This window comes from Nomascus leucogenys, chromosome 12 (assembly GCF_006542625.1).
Source record: "Nomascus leucogenys isolate Asia chromosome 12, Asia_NLE_v1, whole genome shotgun sequence".
Classification (NCBI taxonomy): domain Eukaryota; kingdom Metazoa; phylum Chordata; class Mammalia; order Primates; family Hylobatidae; genus Nomascus; species Nomascus leucogenys.
Window position 1 is genome coordinate 41327692 of NC_044392.1, and position 16262 is coordinate 41343953.

General features: G+C 43.3%; 1 protein-coding gene across 1 annotated transcript in view; it reads right to left on the reverse strand.

Moving 5' to 3' along the window:
• The window catches only part of ATP1A4 (ATPase Na+/K+ transporting subunit alpha 4), a 35541-nt gene extending 25424 nt beyond the window's left edge, over positions 1 to 10117 (reverse strand). The window contains exons 1-6 of the mRNA XM_030824127.1: positions 9504 to 10117; positions 8447 to 8506; positions 6426 to 6629; positions 5815 to 5928; positions 2832 to 2966; positions 2442 to 2559 (exon numbers count right to left, since the gene is read on the reverse strand). Of these exons, the coding sequence (XP_030679987.1) occupies positions 2442 to 2559; positions 2832 to 2966; positions 5815 to 5928; positions 6426 to 6629; positions 8447 to 8506; positions 9504 to 9650 (778 nt within the window). The 5' untranslated portion in view covers positions 9651 to 10117. The remainder of the gene's footprint in view (positions 1 to 2441; positions 2560 to 2831; positions 2967 to 5814; positions 5929 to 6425; positions 6630 to 8446; positions 8507 to 9503) is intronic.
• Positions 10118 to 16262: the final 6145 nt, after the last annotated feature.

Sequence of the window (16262 nt, forward strand, 5' to 3'; positions counted from 1 at the left end):
GGGTTTCCAGTAGGACCAATATAGAATCATACTTGTGACTTAGTAGGAGCAGCTCTAATCTGGGAGCTCCCATGAACATTGTTGCACGTGGTGGTCTCCGTTTTCTAAGGTTGCCTTTAGCTGTATGGGTCTGAGAGCAGGGTCCTACTCAAGGAGCAGACAGGTCAGGTCAGTGTTTATGTGGAGGAGGAATCCTGAAAAGGTTCCCAGGCCGAGGCATTCTATAGATGGGCTTCAAACTGGTTGCCAGAGGCATATATTGGGTCCTGTGGAATGAAGATGCTGAAATACTTGAGAGATGCTGAGGAGTTTCCTATTTTGGGTCGGGTGGAGGAAGGTGGGTAGTGTATGGTGTCACCTACATATATATCTTGTGTCATGGTTTAGTCTAATTCTTCTATTTTATTCCTTCTGCTATGGTTTCCTCACGCTTGGAGAAACGGGATTTAATAATTAATCTCAGTGTGTCTAGAGATGGGGTTGGGTTGATGTCAACCTCGGGGAAGGCTGAGAAGGCCAAGCAACTGGCACCCCAGGCCAGACTGTCTCCTTCATACACCTTCCATATATTGCCAGAGAAATAGCTTGGGCTCCCTTGAAGATGCATGAGAACCCAAAGAGAAGTCTGTGCCACAGCCATGTCAAGGTCTACGGTGATGAGACATGGGAGGCAAGGGTAAAGGTTAAAGTTATGCTACTAATTTGCAAATTGGTCTAAGGCAAAGGTTAAAAGTCTAGGGTAAAGGTTAAAGGGCAAATTGGTCTAGGGTAAATGCTATCGGTCTGCGAATTGCTGAGAAATTCCTCAACTGAAAGTCCTTTGGCCCAGCTCCTTCAACCTAGCTCCACCTTCTTGGCCACATCTTGGGTTTTGTTAGTCTCCTACAAAACCATTTTCTATCTAAACAGACCCTTGCTTCCCAGCCGAAATGCCACCATCCACTGTCCTCCATACCCTCTATCTGAACATATACTTAGCTGATGAAAACCCTACTTTGTAAGGGTAAATTTGGGCAAATTTTTTCCTAAAATCTAATAGTAGACATCTAGTGTTTTTGGGGAAAGCTTGCTAACTTGCTTCTGTCCAATCAATTTTAAAATATTTTTAATATGTGTATTTTATTTTCTGGTTGAATTCTTTGTCATAGTCTATTCTGTCTTAATATTACTCTTCTTCTTTAAGGTATTTTCAAATCAAATAGCAATCTTTCAGTGCAGAGCAGGGTCTGTGGAAGGAGCATGAGATATGGAGACAGACCTACATTAGAATCCCTGACCCGCCTCCTTTCTATTGAGTTGTACTCTTGGATATGGTGCTTAATTTCTTTGAACCTTAGTCTGCTACGTGTAAAATAGGGATAATATCTGGTATTGTGCACATTGTGGGAACTAGAGATAATATTTATAATATTTAACAAATACTATGCATTCAAATAAAAAGTAACTATTTCTAGGCTGGGTATGGTGGCTCACGCCTGTAATCCCAGCACTTTGGGAGGCCGAGGAGGGCGGATCGCTTGAGGTCAGTAGTTCGAGACCAGCCTGGCCAACATGGTGAAAACCCATCTCTACTAAAAATACAAAAAATAACTGGGCGCGGTGGTGGGCATCTGTAATCCCAGCTACTTGGGAGGCTGAGGCAGGATAATTGCTTGAACCTGGGAGGCAGAGGTTGCAGTGAGCTGAGATCACACCACTGCATTCCAGCCTGGGCAACAGAGAGAGACTGTCTCAAAAAAACACAAAACAAATAAAAGAACTATTTTTAGATAACCAAACATTTGTTCTTAAGCATGAATAATGGTTTTCAAGTGTGCTTCATGGAGTCTTCAGGCCTCCTTAAGGGGAAAGGGCAAAGGAGAGATTGACAGAATGATGTTCAGTCCCTTTTTATTACCATTTTGCCAGAACTGTCTCCCAGTTCAAGGATTCCTAGATTCTAGGAGCAAAGCCAAAGTTTAAGTGGTGAAGTCTAAGTGGCACCTCTGGTAATTCAAGTTTCCAATGCCAATATCTTCTCTTGGATAGGGGAATAGTTAGAAGTTAGGGATTACCTTAGGAGAAGAATGATTTAGCAGGGCTGAACAATTTTCCTCCCTTCTGTGCCATTTTCAGCTTATACAGCATAGTCCATTCACAAGCTAAAATAATAGCTAATAATTGTAGGTCACTTACAATGTATTAGGCCTTGTGCTGGGCATTTTACATATATTATCTCAATTCACACAAAAATCTACGGAGTAATGACTTTTATTGTCATCATTGTGCAAATGTGGAAATGATGACCTTGACTTTTCACCAGAGGTCATACAGCTCATGATGGAGAAGCTTGACTGTTTACTGGCTCTTACCTACCCCGCTACTTTTAGAAGAGAGTTATTAAAATCTTTATGTTTTGGTGCCTGCTTTTGAATCTATGCTACTTATGGTTCGATATTCACCTTCCACACAGTTGGTGGAAAAGAAGCAGATGTTTCGGGTCTCCAGTGGGTTCTCATGGGTGAAGTCAGGGGAGCGGCTCTGGGGTTCTGACTCCCCAGTCAAGGATGAGTTGTCCACCTGGGATGGGAGAGGGGATGCGTTGTAAGGTGAGCATAGGAAAAAAGGCAGATTTGTTTACAAAAATCGTATGTCTTCATCTGGTCACCAACATCATCACCGACAGACTGAGAGAAACAAATTTACACATCTGTTGTCTCTAACATCAAATCTGCACTTGTAACTTCTCAAGACTCTGAGTAATAAGCTTATACTTTCTCTAACAGCCCAGGTGTCTACCCTGCCATGAGATCACGCTTGGGTCCCTCACATAGCTTTCCGCATCCCCTCACCTTACATCCTTGTGCAGAGATAAGCCGGAGGTCAGCAGGGACTCGGTCTCCACCCTTGATTTCCACCAGGTCTCCCAACACCACCTCTTGTACATTAATTTGCATCTTCTCTCCTCCTCGAATTACCAGAGCTTGCTATGGGAGGATAGTGCAGGATCATTTCCAAAACTTTTGGCTTTCCCCATCCCGCTCTTAGCCTAAAACCTTCTGTTACTGGTCTCCTCCCTCCTTACTCCCCTTTCTTACTATCACCCACCACGTCATTCTTGAAGGTGTCTCTGGCAGATTGCAAATTCCCATGATGCTGTTTGCAGAGCCCTTTGCAATGTGACTTTGACGCTCTTCCCATTAAGAGGTGGAGTCTATCTCTCTACCCCTAAACCTGGGCTTGGCCATGTGACTTGCTTTGGCCCATAGAATGAATGTGATGGAAAGAGGAGTTTAAAAAGCGCTTTCAGGCTGGGACTGGTGGCTCGCACCTATAATCCCAGCACATTGGGAGGCCAAGGTGGGAGGATTGCTTGAACCCAGGAGTTTAAAACCAGACTGGGCAACATAGTGAGACCCTGTCTCTACAAAAATTGAAAAAAAATTAGCCAGGTGTGGTGGCATGCACCTGTAGTCCCAGCTATTTGGGAGGCTAAAGTTGGAGGATCGCTTGAGCCCAGAAGGTTAAGGCTGCAGTGAGCCGTGATCACATCACTACACTTCAGTCTGGGTGACAGAGTGAGACCCTGTCTCAAAAAATTAAAAAAAAAGTGCTTTCATGCTAGGGCTTGCATTCCTGTTTCTGAGAATCCTCTGCCACCCTATGAACAAGCCCAAGCTAACCTCTCTGTAAAAAGAGAGATCACGAAGAAAAAGGCCCCAGCTGTCCCAGTCATCTCAGCTGAGGGCCCAGACATGTGAATGAGGTCATCTAAGACCATCCAGCCCCAGCTGAGGTCAGCTTAGACCAGGACAACAGCACAGCCACAGAATTATGAGAAACAGGAGTTTGCTATTTTAAGCCACTAAGTTTTAGGGTAGTTTGTTAGGTAGCAAAAGCCAACCGACCATCCCTAAACTCCTAGTCTCCAAAACTTCCCACTTTGTCCCAAAACTCTTACCCAAGGAAGGAATTAAGTGGTACCAAAGAGAGAAGGAAATCCTGGGTTAAACTCCTGGAACATGATCATATTATTGGGAAAATGTGGAGCCTATTCCCAAGTTTCCAGCCCTGTGCCTGGGAACCTCTATCTACCGTCGTATTCCTTCCAGGTACCTTTAAAAAACATTAACTTGAAAATAATTTTAAACTTTCAGAAAAGTTGCAAGAGTAAAAATAGTACCAAGAACACCTATATAACCTTTATCCAGATTCACCTATTAACATTTCACCCCAGTTACTTTGTCATTTGTTTTCACCCTTTCTCTCTCTCTGTGTATACTCTTTTCCTGAACTACTTGAGGGTAAGTTACCTACATCATGATCTTTTATCCTAAAAACTTCATTGTGCATTTCCCAAGAATTAAGATATTATCTTAAATAACCACAATGTAGTTATCAATTTCAGTACGTTTCACAATGATACTTTAATCTACTGTATTAATCTGTCAATATTCCAGTTTTGCCAATTGACCCAATAAGTCCTTTAAAGCATTATTTTCAGTGGAGCTGGAGGACATTGTCCTAAGCAAACTAACAGGAACAGAAAACCAAATACCTTATGTTCTCACTTATAACTGGAAGCTAAACACTGAGTACATATGGACATAAAGAAGGGGAACAATAGACACCAAGGCCTACTTAAGGGTGGAGGGTGGGAGGAGGGTGAGGATAGAAAAACTACTTATCAGGTACTATGCTTATTACCTGGGTGATGAAATAATTTGTACGCCAAATCCCTGTGACACACAGTTTACTTATATAACAAATCTGCACATATATCCCCGAACCTAAAATAAAGGCTCAAAATAAAAAGTAAAAATAAAGCATTACTTTCTCCTCTGGCACAGAATCAGATCCAGGGTTAGATATTGCATTTAGTTGCCATGTACCTGTCTTTTTTTTGAGACAGTGTCTCTCTCTGTCACCAGGCTGGAGTGCAACGGCACGCAATCTCTGCCTTCCGTGCTCAAGCAATCCTCCTACCTCAGCCTCCTGAGTAGCTGGCACTACAGGCACAGTCAGCTAATTTTTAAATTTTTTTGTAGAGATAAGGTCTCGCTATACTACTCAGGCCCGTCTTGAACTCCTGGACTCAAGTAGTCCTCTTGCCTCGGTCCCCCAAATGGCTGGGATTACAGGCAAGAGCCACCACCCTTGGAATAGTTGTCATGCCTCTTTAGCCTCTTTTTATTATTATTATTATCATTTTTTTGAGATAGGGTCTTGCCCAGATTGGTCATAGTTCACTGCAGACTGAAATTCCTGGGTTCAGGTAATCCTCCCGCCTCAGCCGCCTGTGTAGCTTGGACTACAGATGTAGACCAGCTATTTTATTTTATTTTATTTTTGTAGAGATAGCATCTCAAACTCCTGGGTGATCCTGTTGCCTCAGCCTCCCAGAATGCTGGGATTACAGGCGTGAGCCACTATGCCTGGTCTGTTTAATCTGGAACATCCCCACAGCTGTCCTTTGTCTTTGAGGTCATTGACATTTGAAAAATCCAGCCGCCCCACCACACCCCCTCCCAGCCCACCAACACTTGTCTCTTTAAAAAAATAGAATGTTCTTATTTGGGGTTTGTATGGTGTTTCTTCTTTAGATTCAGATTCTGCCTTCTAGATCAGAGCACTTCATAGGTGACGTTATGTCTTTCTCAGGGTTTCACAGCTTTTCCAGGTACTTTTAAGGACTGATAGAGTACCTTGACCCCCTCATCACCAACCTCACTCAGCTCACTCATCGTAGGATATAATTTTCCACGGGACTTCATCATTGTGTATTTGGCCACATCCTGCTCCTGCTCCCACTAGATCCTCCCACTCCAATCCTACCTGAGGCACCATGTTCTTAAAAGACTCCATGATCTTGGAGCTCTTGGCCTCCTGATAATAGGAGAAGCAGCCAGTGACGATGACCACGACAGAGAGTACGATGCTCAGGTAGAGCTGAGGGTGGGGAAAGAAAGCGTTTATCAGTGGGGTCTTGTCTTCTTCGTCATCCTCAGAAAATCAGTCTGCAAGGGGCACAGCAGTTTCACCAGGTGTAAGAGACCATAACAATGAGTTGAGAGCAGAGGGGTAGAGAAGAATCTGAGGTGGGGCCAGTACACTTGGCTTCCTGGTGAAGGAACCCTGAGCCATGGTGAGCCGTTAGCAAAATTCCTGGTCAGAGAAGGCCTGTATCTTCTCTCCGGGAAGGCTAATCTCTGGATGGAGGGGGTGGATCGTGAGGGAGGCTGGGAGGAAGGAGATGAGGTTAAAATTGTGGAGAAGAGAAAGGGACTGCAAAGTGCTTTGGGGATCAACTGGGAAGGTTGTCAAAGAACAGCAAGTTTTTTGGGGACATTGTGCATCTCAGGGAACTGGACCAGAAGCTTTTTAGATAAAAGGTGTCTGGGGCTAAGCAGAGATAGGGCTGGCTAGTAGTAGCTGAACAGACTCACGTTGTCTTTGGTAGGCTCCTCATTGAAATATATCTGGATGCTGTAGGCCACAAAGCAGAGAATGGCCCCAGTCCATAGTAGGAGGGAGAAGCCTCCGAACAGTTGCTTACAGAATTTAACCCATTCTGGAGTGGTGGGGGGTGGGGTAAGAGTATTGGGTCCATCTCGAGTCAGGATTTCCTTTGCCTTTTGGTGGCTATGGCCCTGTGTAGAGAAGAAATAGGGTTGGATAGAGAGCTGTGAAAAGAGGAACAGCCATAGCAAAGGGGAACCTGACATTTGGAGCCCCAGGGTGGGTCTAGAGACTAAAGACGCTTTCAGAAGATCAGTCTGGAAGTTCTTCCTGGATGAGGTGAGGTTTCAAAATTTGCATCAGAGGAGGGATGTCATTTAGCATGCTTACATAGGAAGGTTTTTGTTTATGGATCGATTCACAAACCTTTTTGAACTTGAGAACCTATCTCGGGCCCTAGGTGCTGAGGATACCAACACAAATAAGAATGGTCCCTACCCTTAAGGTGCTCCAGTGGGGAGATAAATACATATAGATAATTATAATGTGCAGGGCCAATGTCATGATGAAATATAATACTTAATGTTGATAACATATTAATACCACGCTTTGACTCTCCAACTTAGAGGGAATAAGATCTAGTGTTTGGTAGCACAATAGGGCAACTATAGTTAATAATTTATTATAGATATCAAAATAATTAGAGGAGTGGATTTGGAATGTTCCCATGCAAAGAAATGATAAATGTTTGAGGTTATGGGTATCCTAAATACCCTGATTTGATCATTACACATTGTATGCTTATATCAGAATAATACATGTATACCATAAATATGTACATCTACATATCCACTTTTTTTTTGAGACAGAGTCTCGCTCTGTCATCCAGGCTGGAGTGCAGTGGCATGATCTTGGCTTACTGCAACCTTCATCTCCTGGGTTCAAGTGATTTTCCTGCATTCAAGTGATTCTCCTGCCTCAGCCTCCCAAGTAGCTGAGATTGCAGGTGTGTGCCACTACGCCTGGATAATTTTTGTATTTTTAGTAGAGATGGGGTTTCACCATGTTGGCCAGGCTGGTCTTGAACTCCTGACCTCAAGTGATCTGCCTGCCTTGGATTACAGGTGTGAGCCATGGCACCTGGCCCATAAATTTTTGAAAAACATAAATAGAAAAGAATAATAACAAAAAACATGAAGGCATAGATTCTCATTCCACTCCTGTGCACAAGCTTATGTGCTTTTTCCTGTTAATGAAAGTGATAGTAGAACCTGCCAATCCCCATCAGCCACTCCCCAACCTCTGCCTGAAACACCCGAGGGGCCCCAAAACCCTTTCAGGGGGTCCACAAGGTCAATTTTCATAGTAATACTAAATCATTGTTTGCCTTTTTTTACTCTCATTTTCTTAAGAGTATATAGTGGAATTTTCTGAAGGCCAACTGGTATAACATCACAACAGATTTTATACAGAAAATACTTGAGATTCCAGCTATCTTCTATTAAAAAGCAAGACATTGAAGAGGTTTGCAAAAATGTAAGATGCTGCTAATTTTTTTGTTTCGAAAAATAGTTATTTGTCAAAATATATATGAATATATGATAACTTTATTTTTGTTATTTTTAAATGAATTGAGAAATACGTTTTAAAACTCTCAATTTTAATTTCTAATATGGTAAATATAGACAGACTTAAGCCACATAAGCACGAGCTCTTAGCGGTCCTAGATAAATTCTAAGAGTGTAAAGGAGACCTAAGGACAAGACGTTTGACCAGCACTGCCCTAAAGCATTCTTATTCTCTTATCTAGTCCTAAACTCTCTTTGGGGGTAGTTACCATTTTCAGCTTTTTCCAGGTAGTGTCCATGGAACACCGCCAGGCAGAGGGTGAGGGGTGGGAACATTGGACTTGAAGTTAGGGGGCTGGATTCCTAGTTCAGCTGTTGTCCTGGCAGCCTCACAGTCAGAGTTGGAGACACTCTGCCTCCTCAGGGAGCCTCTTACTCACCTTTGTCAGGTCCACGGAGTACTTGGTGCTCAGCTCTTCCAAGGTTAATTTGTGATCATCCTGAGGGGACAGCAGAGGCATTGAAGGACAGGGGGTGGCCCAGGTCATTTCCAGGGAGAGGGGGAGAAACAGACTGGAGAATGTTAGTCCAAACTGCGACTGCTCCATTTTGTAAGCTCCCTGCTATATTTTGTTTTTTTTTTTTTGAGATGGAGTCACTCTGTCGCCCAGGCTAGAGTACAGTGGTGTGATCTCGACTCACTGCAACCTCTGCCTCCCGGGTTCAGGTGTTTCTCCTGCCTCAGCCTCCCAAGCAGCTGGGATTACAGGGGCCCATCACCACGCCCAGCTAATTTTTGTATTTTTAGAGGCAGGGTTTCACCATGTTGGCCAGGCTGGTCTCGAACTCTTGACCTCAGGTGATCTGCCCGCCTCAGCCTCCCAAAGTGCTGGGATTACAGGTGTGAACCACCATGCCCGGCCTAGCTCCCCACTATTTTACAGGCCTTGGTCAAAGTGAAATATTTCACGGGGGTTTGGGCCGGAGAAACAGCCTGCCTAACCACCTGACCACAGGGCAGACAAAGGCCCAATTAAAGACAAAGACCCCACTAAAGAAACATCCCTATCACATCCTGCTGGGCAAAGGTCCAAGGAATACCATGATTATATTCTGTGGAAACAAGGGCCAAAAATCACCTCATCATGAGAACATCTTAACGATATCCTGCCAGGCAGCAGGCCATACAGCCCAGACCCCTCCCGCCCATCCCTATAAGTACCCCAGCCTGTAAGCGGCAGTGGACTGTGGAATTAAGCTGGTCCCCCACTTCCACAGGTGTCTGCAATATACCTGTCCTTGCTGTTGAGCTGCCCTGTCTCTCTGTGTGTATCTTTTTTTTTTTTTTTTTTTTTAACCCTCTCCTTCCCTCCAAAGCCTAACAGAGAAGAGATGTGGCTCTGGCCTGTGTGTTTCGTTCTCAAGGTAAGATGTTAAAGATAGGTGGAGGAGTGTTTTCAGAGGGCGGCTGTCAGCGCCCACTTTGGGTGACCTCACCATGACCACTTCCTTCTTCAGTTCCTCCGTATCGCGCTTCTGTTTTTTCCTCTTCACCATTTTTTTCTTGATAAGCCCCTTTTTAGGTCTTCGTCTTGGATTCTGGTCATGGGGAGCCACTGTCCCTTTCTTTCCCCAAAGCCCCATAGCTATCCCCAGAAAGAGCTGCCCGAGCTCAACTGTGGGAAGAAAGCTGAGAGAGTGAGGAAAGGGGAAGGGGACGTGGGCAAGGGGGCCACGAGAAGAGAGTGGTGGGGAGAGAATGAGGGAGCAGAAAGAAAGAGGCAGGGAGGGAGGTGTTGGGTGGTGAAGGTGAGAGAGAGGAAGGGAAGTGAGAGAGGAGAGACTGAGTGGTCCTCGAGCCGTCCACTGGGAAGAGGAAGAGTCAGGAGCGAGGGAGGAGGGAGGAGAGGAGCCTAGGGTGGAAGGATGAAAAGGTAGAGGTGAGGAAATGCAGTGAGGGCCTCAGGAAACAGGAGGTGAAGTGTAACCAGGTGCCTCAGTGATGAAGATGCTGCAGGACCCACAGGCAGGTGGGAAATGCAGTGAGAGTTAGGAGGCGGAGTGAGCTTCAGGGACCTGGGAACCCCCCAGTCCCAGGCCCTGTGGTTGCTGGGGCAATGACCCAGGTCTGGCATCACAAAGGCCTCGTGAAAGTTCTAACCAAGAATCCAGAAGTCTTGCCTTGGCGATGGTCCAGGTCTGCTGTTGCAAAGGCCTCATGAAGGTTTTAACCAAGAACCTAGAAGTGTCAGTCTTTGGGTTTGAGGATGACTGGAGCAGGCCCTGCTACAGAGAGAGTTTCAGTCTGAGGGCAGAACTAGAACAAAGTTCTTGTGTGGTCCTGTAGACTTTGGAGGCTTAAAGGTATCCCAAATAGCTGACTCAAAAATAAAGCGGGTATTCGGCCGGGCGCAGTGGCTCACGCCTGCAATCCCAGCACTTTGGGAGGCTGAGATGGAGACCTTCCTGGCCAATATGGTGAAACCCCATCTCTACGAAAAATACAAAATTTAGCCAGGTGTGGTGGCGGGCACCTGTAATCCCAGCTGCTCGGGAGGCTGAGGCAGGAGAAACATCTGAATCCAGAAGGCAGAGGTTGTAGGGAATTAAGATTGCATCACTGCACTCCAGCCTCGGTGACAGAGTGACTCCATCTCAAACAAACAAACACCATAGCAGGGAGCTTACAAAATCGTCCAGTTGCAGTTTGGACTAATATTCTCCAGTCTGTTTTTGAGACTCTATCTCAAAAAAAAAAAATAAATAAAAGGCAGGTACTCTGTGTGTGAGTGTGTTTTTTAGCAAGGCACACTTTTCCACCAACATTGGGTTTGATCTTTTAATTTTAGGAGATCAGCTAGCAGAATAGATCAGATCTTGGGCTCTGGAACCAGTCGTGGATTTCAATCCTGGCTCCTCCACTTGTCAGCTGTGTGGCTTTGAGCAAGTTACCTAACCTCTGTACCTCTCTTATTTGTAAAAGAGGATGCCTTCTACCTTAAGTAAGGTGCTCTACAAAAAAACCACTATGTGACATATATAGTATGTGCTCAATAGGTAACTTGAATTCAGTAGTAGAAGTTTTATTTGTGGATTAATATGCAGCTCTTCTCAGTGAGAGTAAAAATATGCTTTTCCATGTGATAGTGTTGCATTTTCTCATTTTAAAATGATGTACTTATCTCTTCCATTGACCTTCTCTGGTGTCTCAGTAAGTGCTTTGACTATATTAACTGTATATATGTTTTGCATGTCCATAGGATTCTACCTCCTTCCAAGAATAATCTGAAGCATCTATACTTTTCTATCAACCATTATATATATTTTTCAATTATGCATGTCACATAGATTTTCCCATTCTGTTGTTTGATATTTGTTTATTTACTTTTTGAGACAGGATCTCACTTTGTTGCCCAGGCCGGCGTGTAGTGGTGCGATTATGGCTTACTCCAGCCTCAACCTCCCAGGTCCAAGTGATCCTCCCACCTCAGCCTCCCAAGTAGCTGGGACCACAGGCATGTGCCACCATGCCCGGCTAATTTTTTTTTTATTTTAGTAAAGACGGGGGTCCCCCTGTGTTGCCCAGGCTGGTCTCAAACTCCTGGGCTCAAGCAATCCTTGGCCTTGGCCTCCTAAAGTGTTGGGATTACATAAGTGAGCCACCAAGCCTGGCCTGATATTTATTTAATTGCATTTTGGTTGGGCATGCTTTTTAAAAATATGACTGTATCTGGAAACATTCATCTTGGTGCTGATGCAATCCTCCTTGAATATTCAGAAATAGAAATGTTCCCTTCCCAGCTGGGATAAATGATCGTCTATTTCTTTAACAGATTGGATTTTTCTTCTCTATTAAAAATGTATAAGATAAAAATTGAAAGCCCCACCTTCCCTCCCTCCAAACTCAGAGTCTCCCCACTGCTGAAATTACTGCTGGTAACAATGTGCTGCATGTCCTTCCAGTCTTTTTTCTATGTTTATACAAATAGATATCTAAAAGGAGATATTTTTCAACTTTTAAACAATCATTCAACTCTCTACCAACCTGTCATGTACATAAAGCTTATTTTTCTCAGTGCTGTGAGGCTTCCATATTCTGTATTGACCATGCTCTATTCAATCATTCCCATTACTGATGGATTTGAGATATTTTCCATTTTTTTAACCATTAATAAAATTGCTAGAGTGTCATTCCTGCACACAGATATCATTAGGCCCTTGAGCTTCATTTTCTGTAGAATCAGTTCCTGTTGCTGAATCATGGAGTACACTCATTAACAATCTTAAAAGATTCTGCCAATTGGTCTTTAAAAGGGTTTATCTATCTATATCTCAACAACAGGATGCAAGAATGTCCGCCCTCCACACCTTTGATTATGCTAGATGACCTTGATTTTTACTATTATAATCAGCGAACTTTGATATCTTGTAGTTTTAATTTGCATTTTTAAATTGTCAATGTGAGCATTTTCTCTTATGTTTACTGGCTTTCTGGTTTTCTTTCTCTCCTTTCCCTTCTTTCTTTCTTTCTTTCTTTCTTTCTTTCTTTCTTTCTTTCTTTCTTTCTTTCTTTCTTTCTTCTTTCTTTTCTTTCTTTCTTTCCTCTTTCTTTCTTTCTTTCTTTCTTTCTTTCTTTCTTTCTTTCTTCTTTCTTATTTCTTTCTTTCTTTCTTTCTTCTTTCTTTTGACAGGCTGGAGTGCAGTGGTGCTACCTCAGCTCACTGCAACCTCCACCACCTGGGTTCAAGCAATTCTCATGCCTCAGCCTTCTAAGTGGCTGACACTACAGGCACGCACCACAATACTTGGCTGATTTTTTTGTATTTGTTAGTAGAGATGGGGTTTTGCCACATTGGCCAGGCTGATCTCAAACTCCTGACCTTGGGTGATCCGCCCACCTGGGCCTCCCAAAGTGCTACAATTACAGGCATGAGCCACCATGCCTGGTCTTGGACTTTATTTATTTATTTTGTGAATTGTCATTCTTTTTTTTTTTTTTTTTTGAGACGGAGTCTCGCTCTGTCGCCCAGGCTGGAGTGCAGTGGCGCAATCTCGGCTCACTGCAAGCTCTGCCTCCCGGGTTCACGCCATTCTCCTGCCTCAGCCTCTCCAAGTAGCTGGGACTACAGACTCCCGCCACCACGCCCGGCTAATTTTTTTGTATTTTTAGTAGAGATGGGGTTTCACCATGGTCTCGATCTCCTGACCTCGTGATCCGCCCGCCTTGGCCTCCCAAAGTGCTGGGACTACAAGCGTGAGCCACCGCGCCCAGCCTGTGAATTGTCATTCTTACAATTTGCCCAATTTTCCATTGTTTTCTTTTTTATATTGATTTGTAGGAAACCCTTGTCATATATATTACAAATGTTTTCTCCCAGTCTTTGTGTTTAATGTAGATGAACACAAAATTCTTAAGAACGAGGTTAGAATTAAAGTTAAAATTCCTATGTTTTTCTATGCATCATCTATGTAACAATAACACTTAGCTCAGTCTTGCAGATGGGGATTGCCCAAAAGCAACTTTATGGAGATACAATCAATTGAAATTATTTTTAGAAACCTCATTTTGTTCTAGAGATCTTAGCTCAAAAGTCCACCTCTTCGGAGAGGCCTTCTTTCATAGTTAAATCCAAAACAGCCCCTCCGGTGCCAGCCCTCTCTCTATCGCTTTTGGTCTTCACAACACTTCTCTCCCTCTGAAATTTTCCTGCCTGTTAACTGTTGACTTGTCTGATTGACTTGTCTTGTTGACTTGTCTGGTTCTCCATGACCCTAGGGACCTTCCTTGTTTTTTTCACAGCTGTATACCTGGCTTCTAGGATAGTGCTTGGCACAGGGCAGCTGGTCCACAAATAGTCCCTAAATAGATGTTGAATGACTGGTGAGTTTTCAGGTTTTATCTTAATGCTACAAGGTTTTGATAATTGCCACTTTGGTCTGATTTTTTTTTTTTTTTTTTTTTTGAGATGAAGTCTCACTCTGTTGCTCAAGCTGGAGTGCAATGGCGCAATCTCAGCTCACTGCAACCTCCACCTACCAGGTTCAAGAGATTCTCTTGACTCAGCCTCCAGAGTAGCTGGGACTACAGATATGTGCCGCCATGTCTGGCTAATTTTTGTATTTTTAGTAAAGACAGGGTTTCACTATGTTGGCCAGGCTGGTCTTGAACTCCTGACCTTGTGATCTGCCGACCTTGGCCTCCCAAAGTGCTGGGATTACAGGCGTGAGCCACCACGCCTGGCCAGTAGTCTGATGTGTTTTAAAATCTGTTGGGGTAAATATGTTAGCATCAGTGATCTATTCATTTGCTTCATAATTACTTAGAAAAAACCTCTGAGATTCTTGCCTGATTACTCTTGCAGCTGAATGTCACAACCAATATGTCATGCTTTATAAAAATGCAGCAAGGATTTTAATTGATATTGAATTGACTCTTTCATAGTAACTTATTTTTATCTTTACTACGTTCTGCCTGCCCAAATGGCAGTCAAGTTTAGCTTTCTATGAATTCATGTTTTTTTAATTTCTCTCATTGTACTTTTAAATGTTCTTTAATAATTACTATATGCTGCACACAGTAAACCTTGAGCATAATTTGCCTTCATTCTATTGTAAATAGGAGCTCTTTATGCTGTATTTTCTGTCTCCCTAATATTTAGGGACACGTTTAATTATTTGAAAACTGATACCATGTACCCTGTAACTTTGAATTTATTGCTTCTAGGATTTTTTTTGTTATTGATGCTGCTGCTTTGTTTTGGCTGAATTTCTTGGATTTTTAGGGAGTTATGCTCGCTAAAAAACAAAGTTTTATTTATTTAGAACTTTTATTTATTTATTTTTAATTTTTGAAACAGAGTCTTGCTCTGTTACCCAGGTTGGAGTGCAGTGGTCCAACCATGGCTCATTGCAGCTTCAACCTTTCAGACTCAAGCAATCCTCCTCCCTCAGCCTCCTGAGTGACTGGGACCATAGGCGTGGGCCACCACACAAGGCTAATTTATTTATTTTATTTTATTTTTATTTTTACTTTTTTAGTAGAGATGAGGTCTCACTATGTTGCCCAGGCTGGTCTCAAACTCCTGGGCTCAAGCAATCCTCCTGTGTCAGCTTCCCAAAGTGCTGGGATTGTAGACGTGAACCATAGCACCTGGCTTATTTAGAACTTTTTTTTTTTTGAGATGGAGTCTCTGTTGCCCAGGCTGGAGTGCTGTGGCACCATCTTGGTTCATTGCAACCTCTGCCTCCTGGGTTCAAGTGATACTTGAACCTCAGCATCTCAAGTAACTGGGATTACAGGCACCCACCACCATGCCTGGCTAATTTTTTTTGTATTTTTAGTAGAGACGGGGTTTCACCATGTTGGCCAGGCTGGTCTCAAACTCCTGACCTCAAGAGATCCGCCCACCTCCGCTTCCCAAAGTGCTGGGATTACAGACGTCAGCCACCGCGCCCGGCCTTTGTAGAACTTTTAGACACAAACTCCTTATCGAGGATTTCAAATGTTTTATTGCAATTATTTGTTATAGTTGCTGTTATCGGTTTTCTAGACTTACTACATCCTTTCCTCTCTTCTCTAAACATGATTACATTTTCTTTTTTTTTGAGACCGAGTTTCTCTCTTGTACCCCAGGCTGGAGATGCAATGGCGGGATCTCAGCTCATTGCAACCTCTGCCTTCCAGGTTCAAGTGATTCTCCTTCCTCAGCCACCCGAGTAGTTGGGATTACAGGTGCGCGTGCCAGCTTGCGCAAATTTTTGCATTTTTAGTAGAGACAAGCTTTCACTACATTGGCCAGGCTGGTCTCAAACTCCTGACCTCAGGTGACCCACCTACCTCGGCCTCCCAAAGTGCTAGGACTACAGGCGTGAGCCACTGCACCTGGCCCATGATTATATTTTCTGATACGCTTTTTCCTCCAACATTTGTATCAGTAATAGATACTGAATTTTACTGAGAGCCTCCTCAACCTTTTTTGAAATGATTATTTAATCCTTTGTCTAGTTAATGTTAGTCGTTTGTAACATTTTCCTTGTAATATGCTATCCTTGCATTCCACCATTTGGGGTAGTCAATTTATTATCTATATTAAATATAAAATTTTAACAAAATAGTACTTGTCTCATAAAATAGGCTGGGCAACACAAAACACAAAATAATTTTTTATATTCCAGCACATTTTAAATAATATAAGGAAATTCTTTGAGGAATTTGCAAAAAATCCTTCACTGAATTCACTGGAGCCAAGGATATTT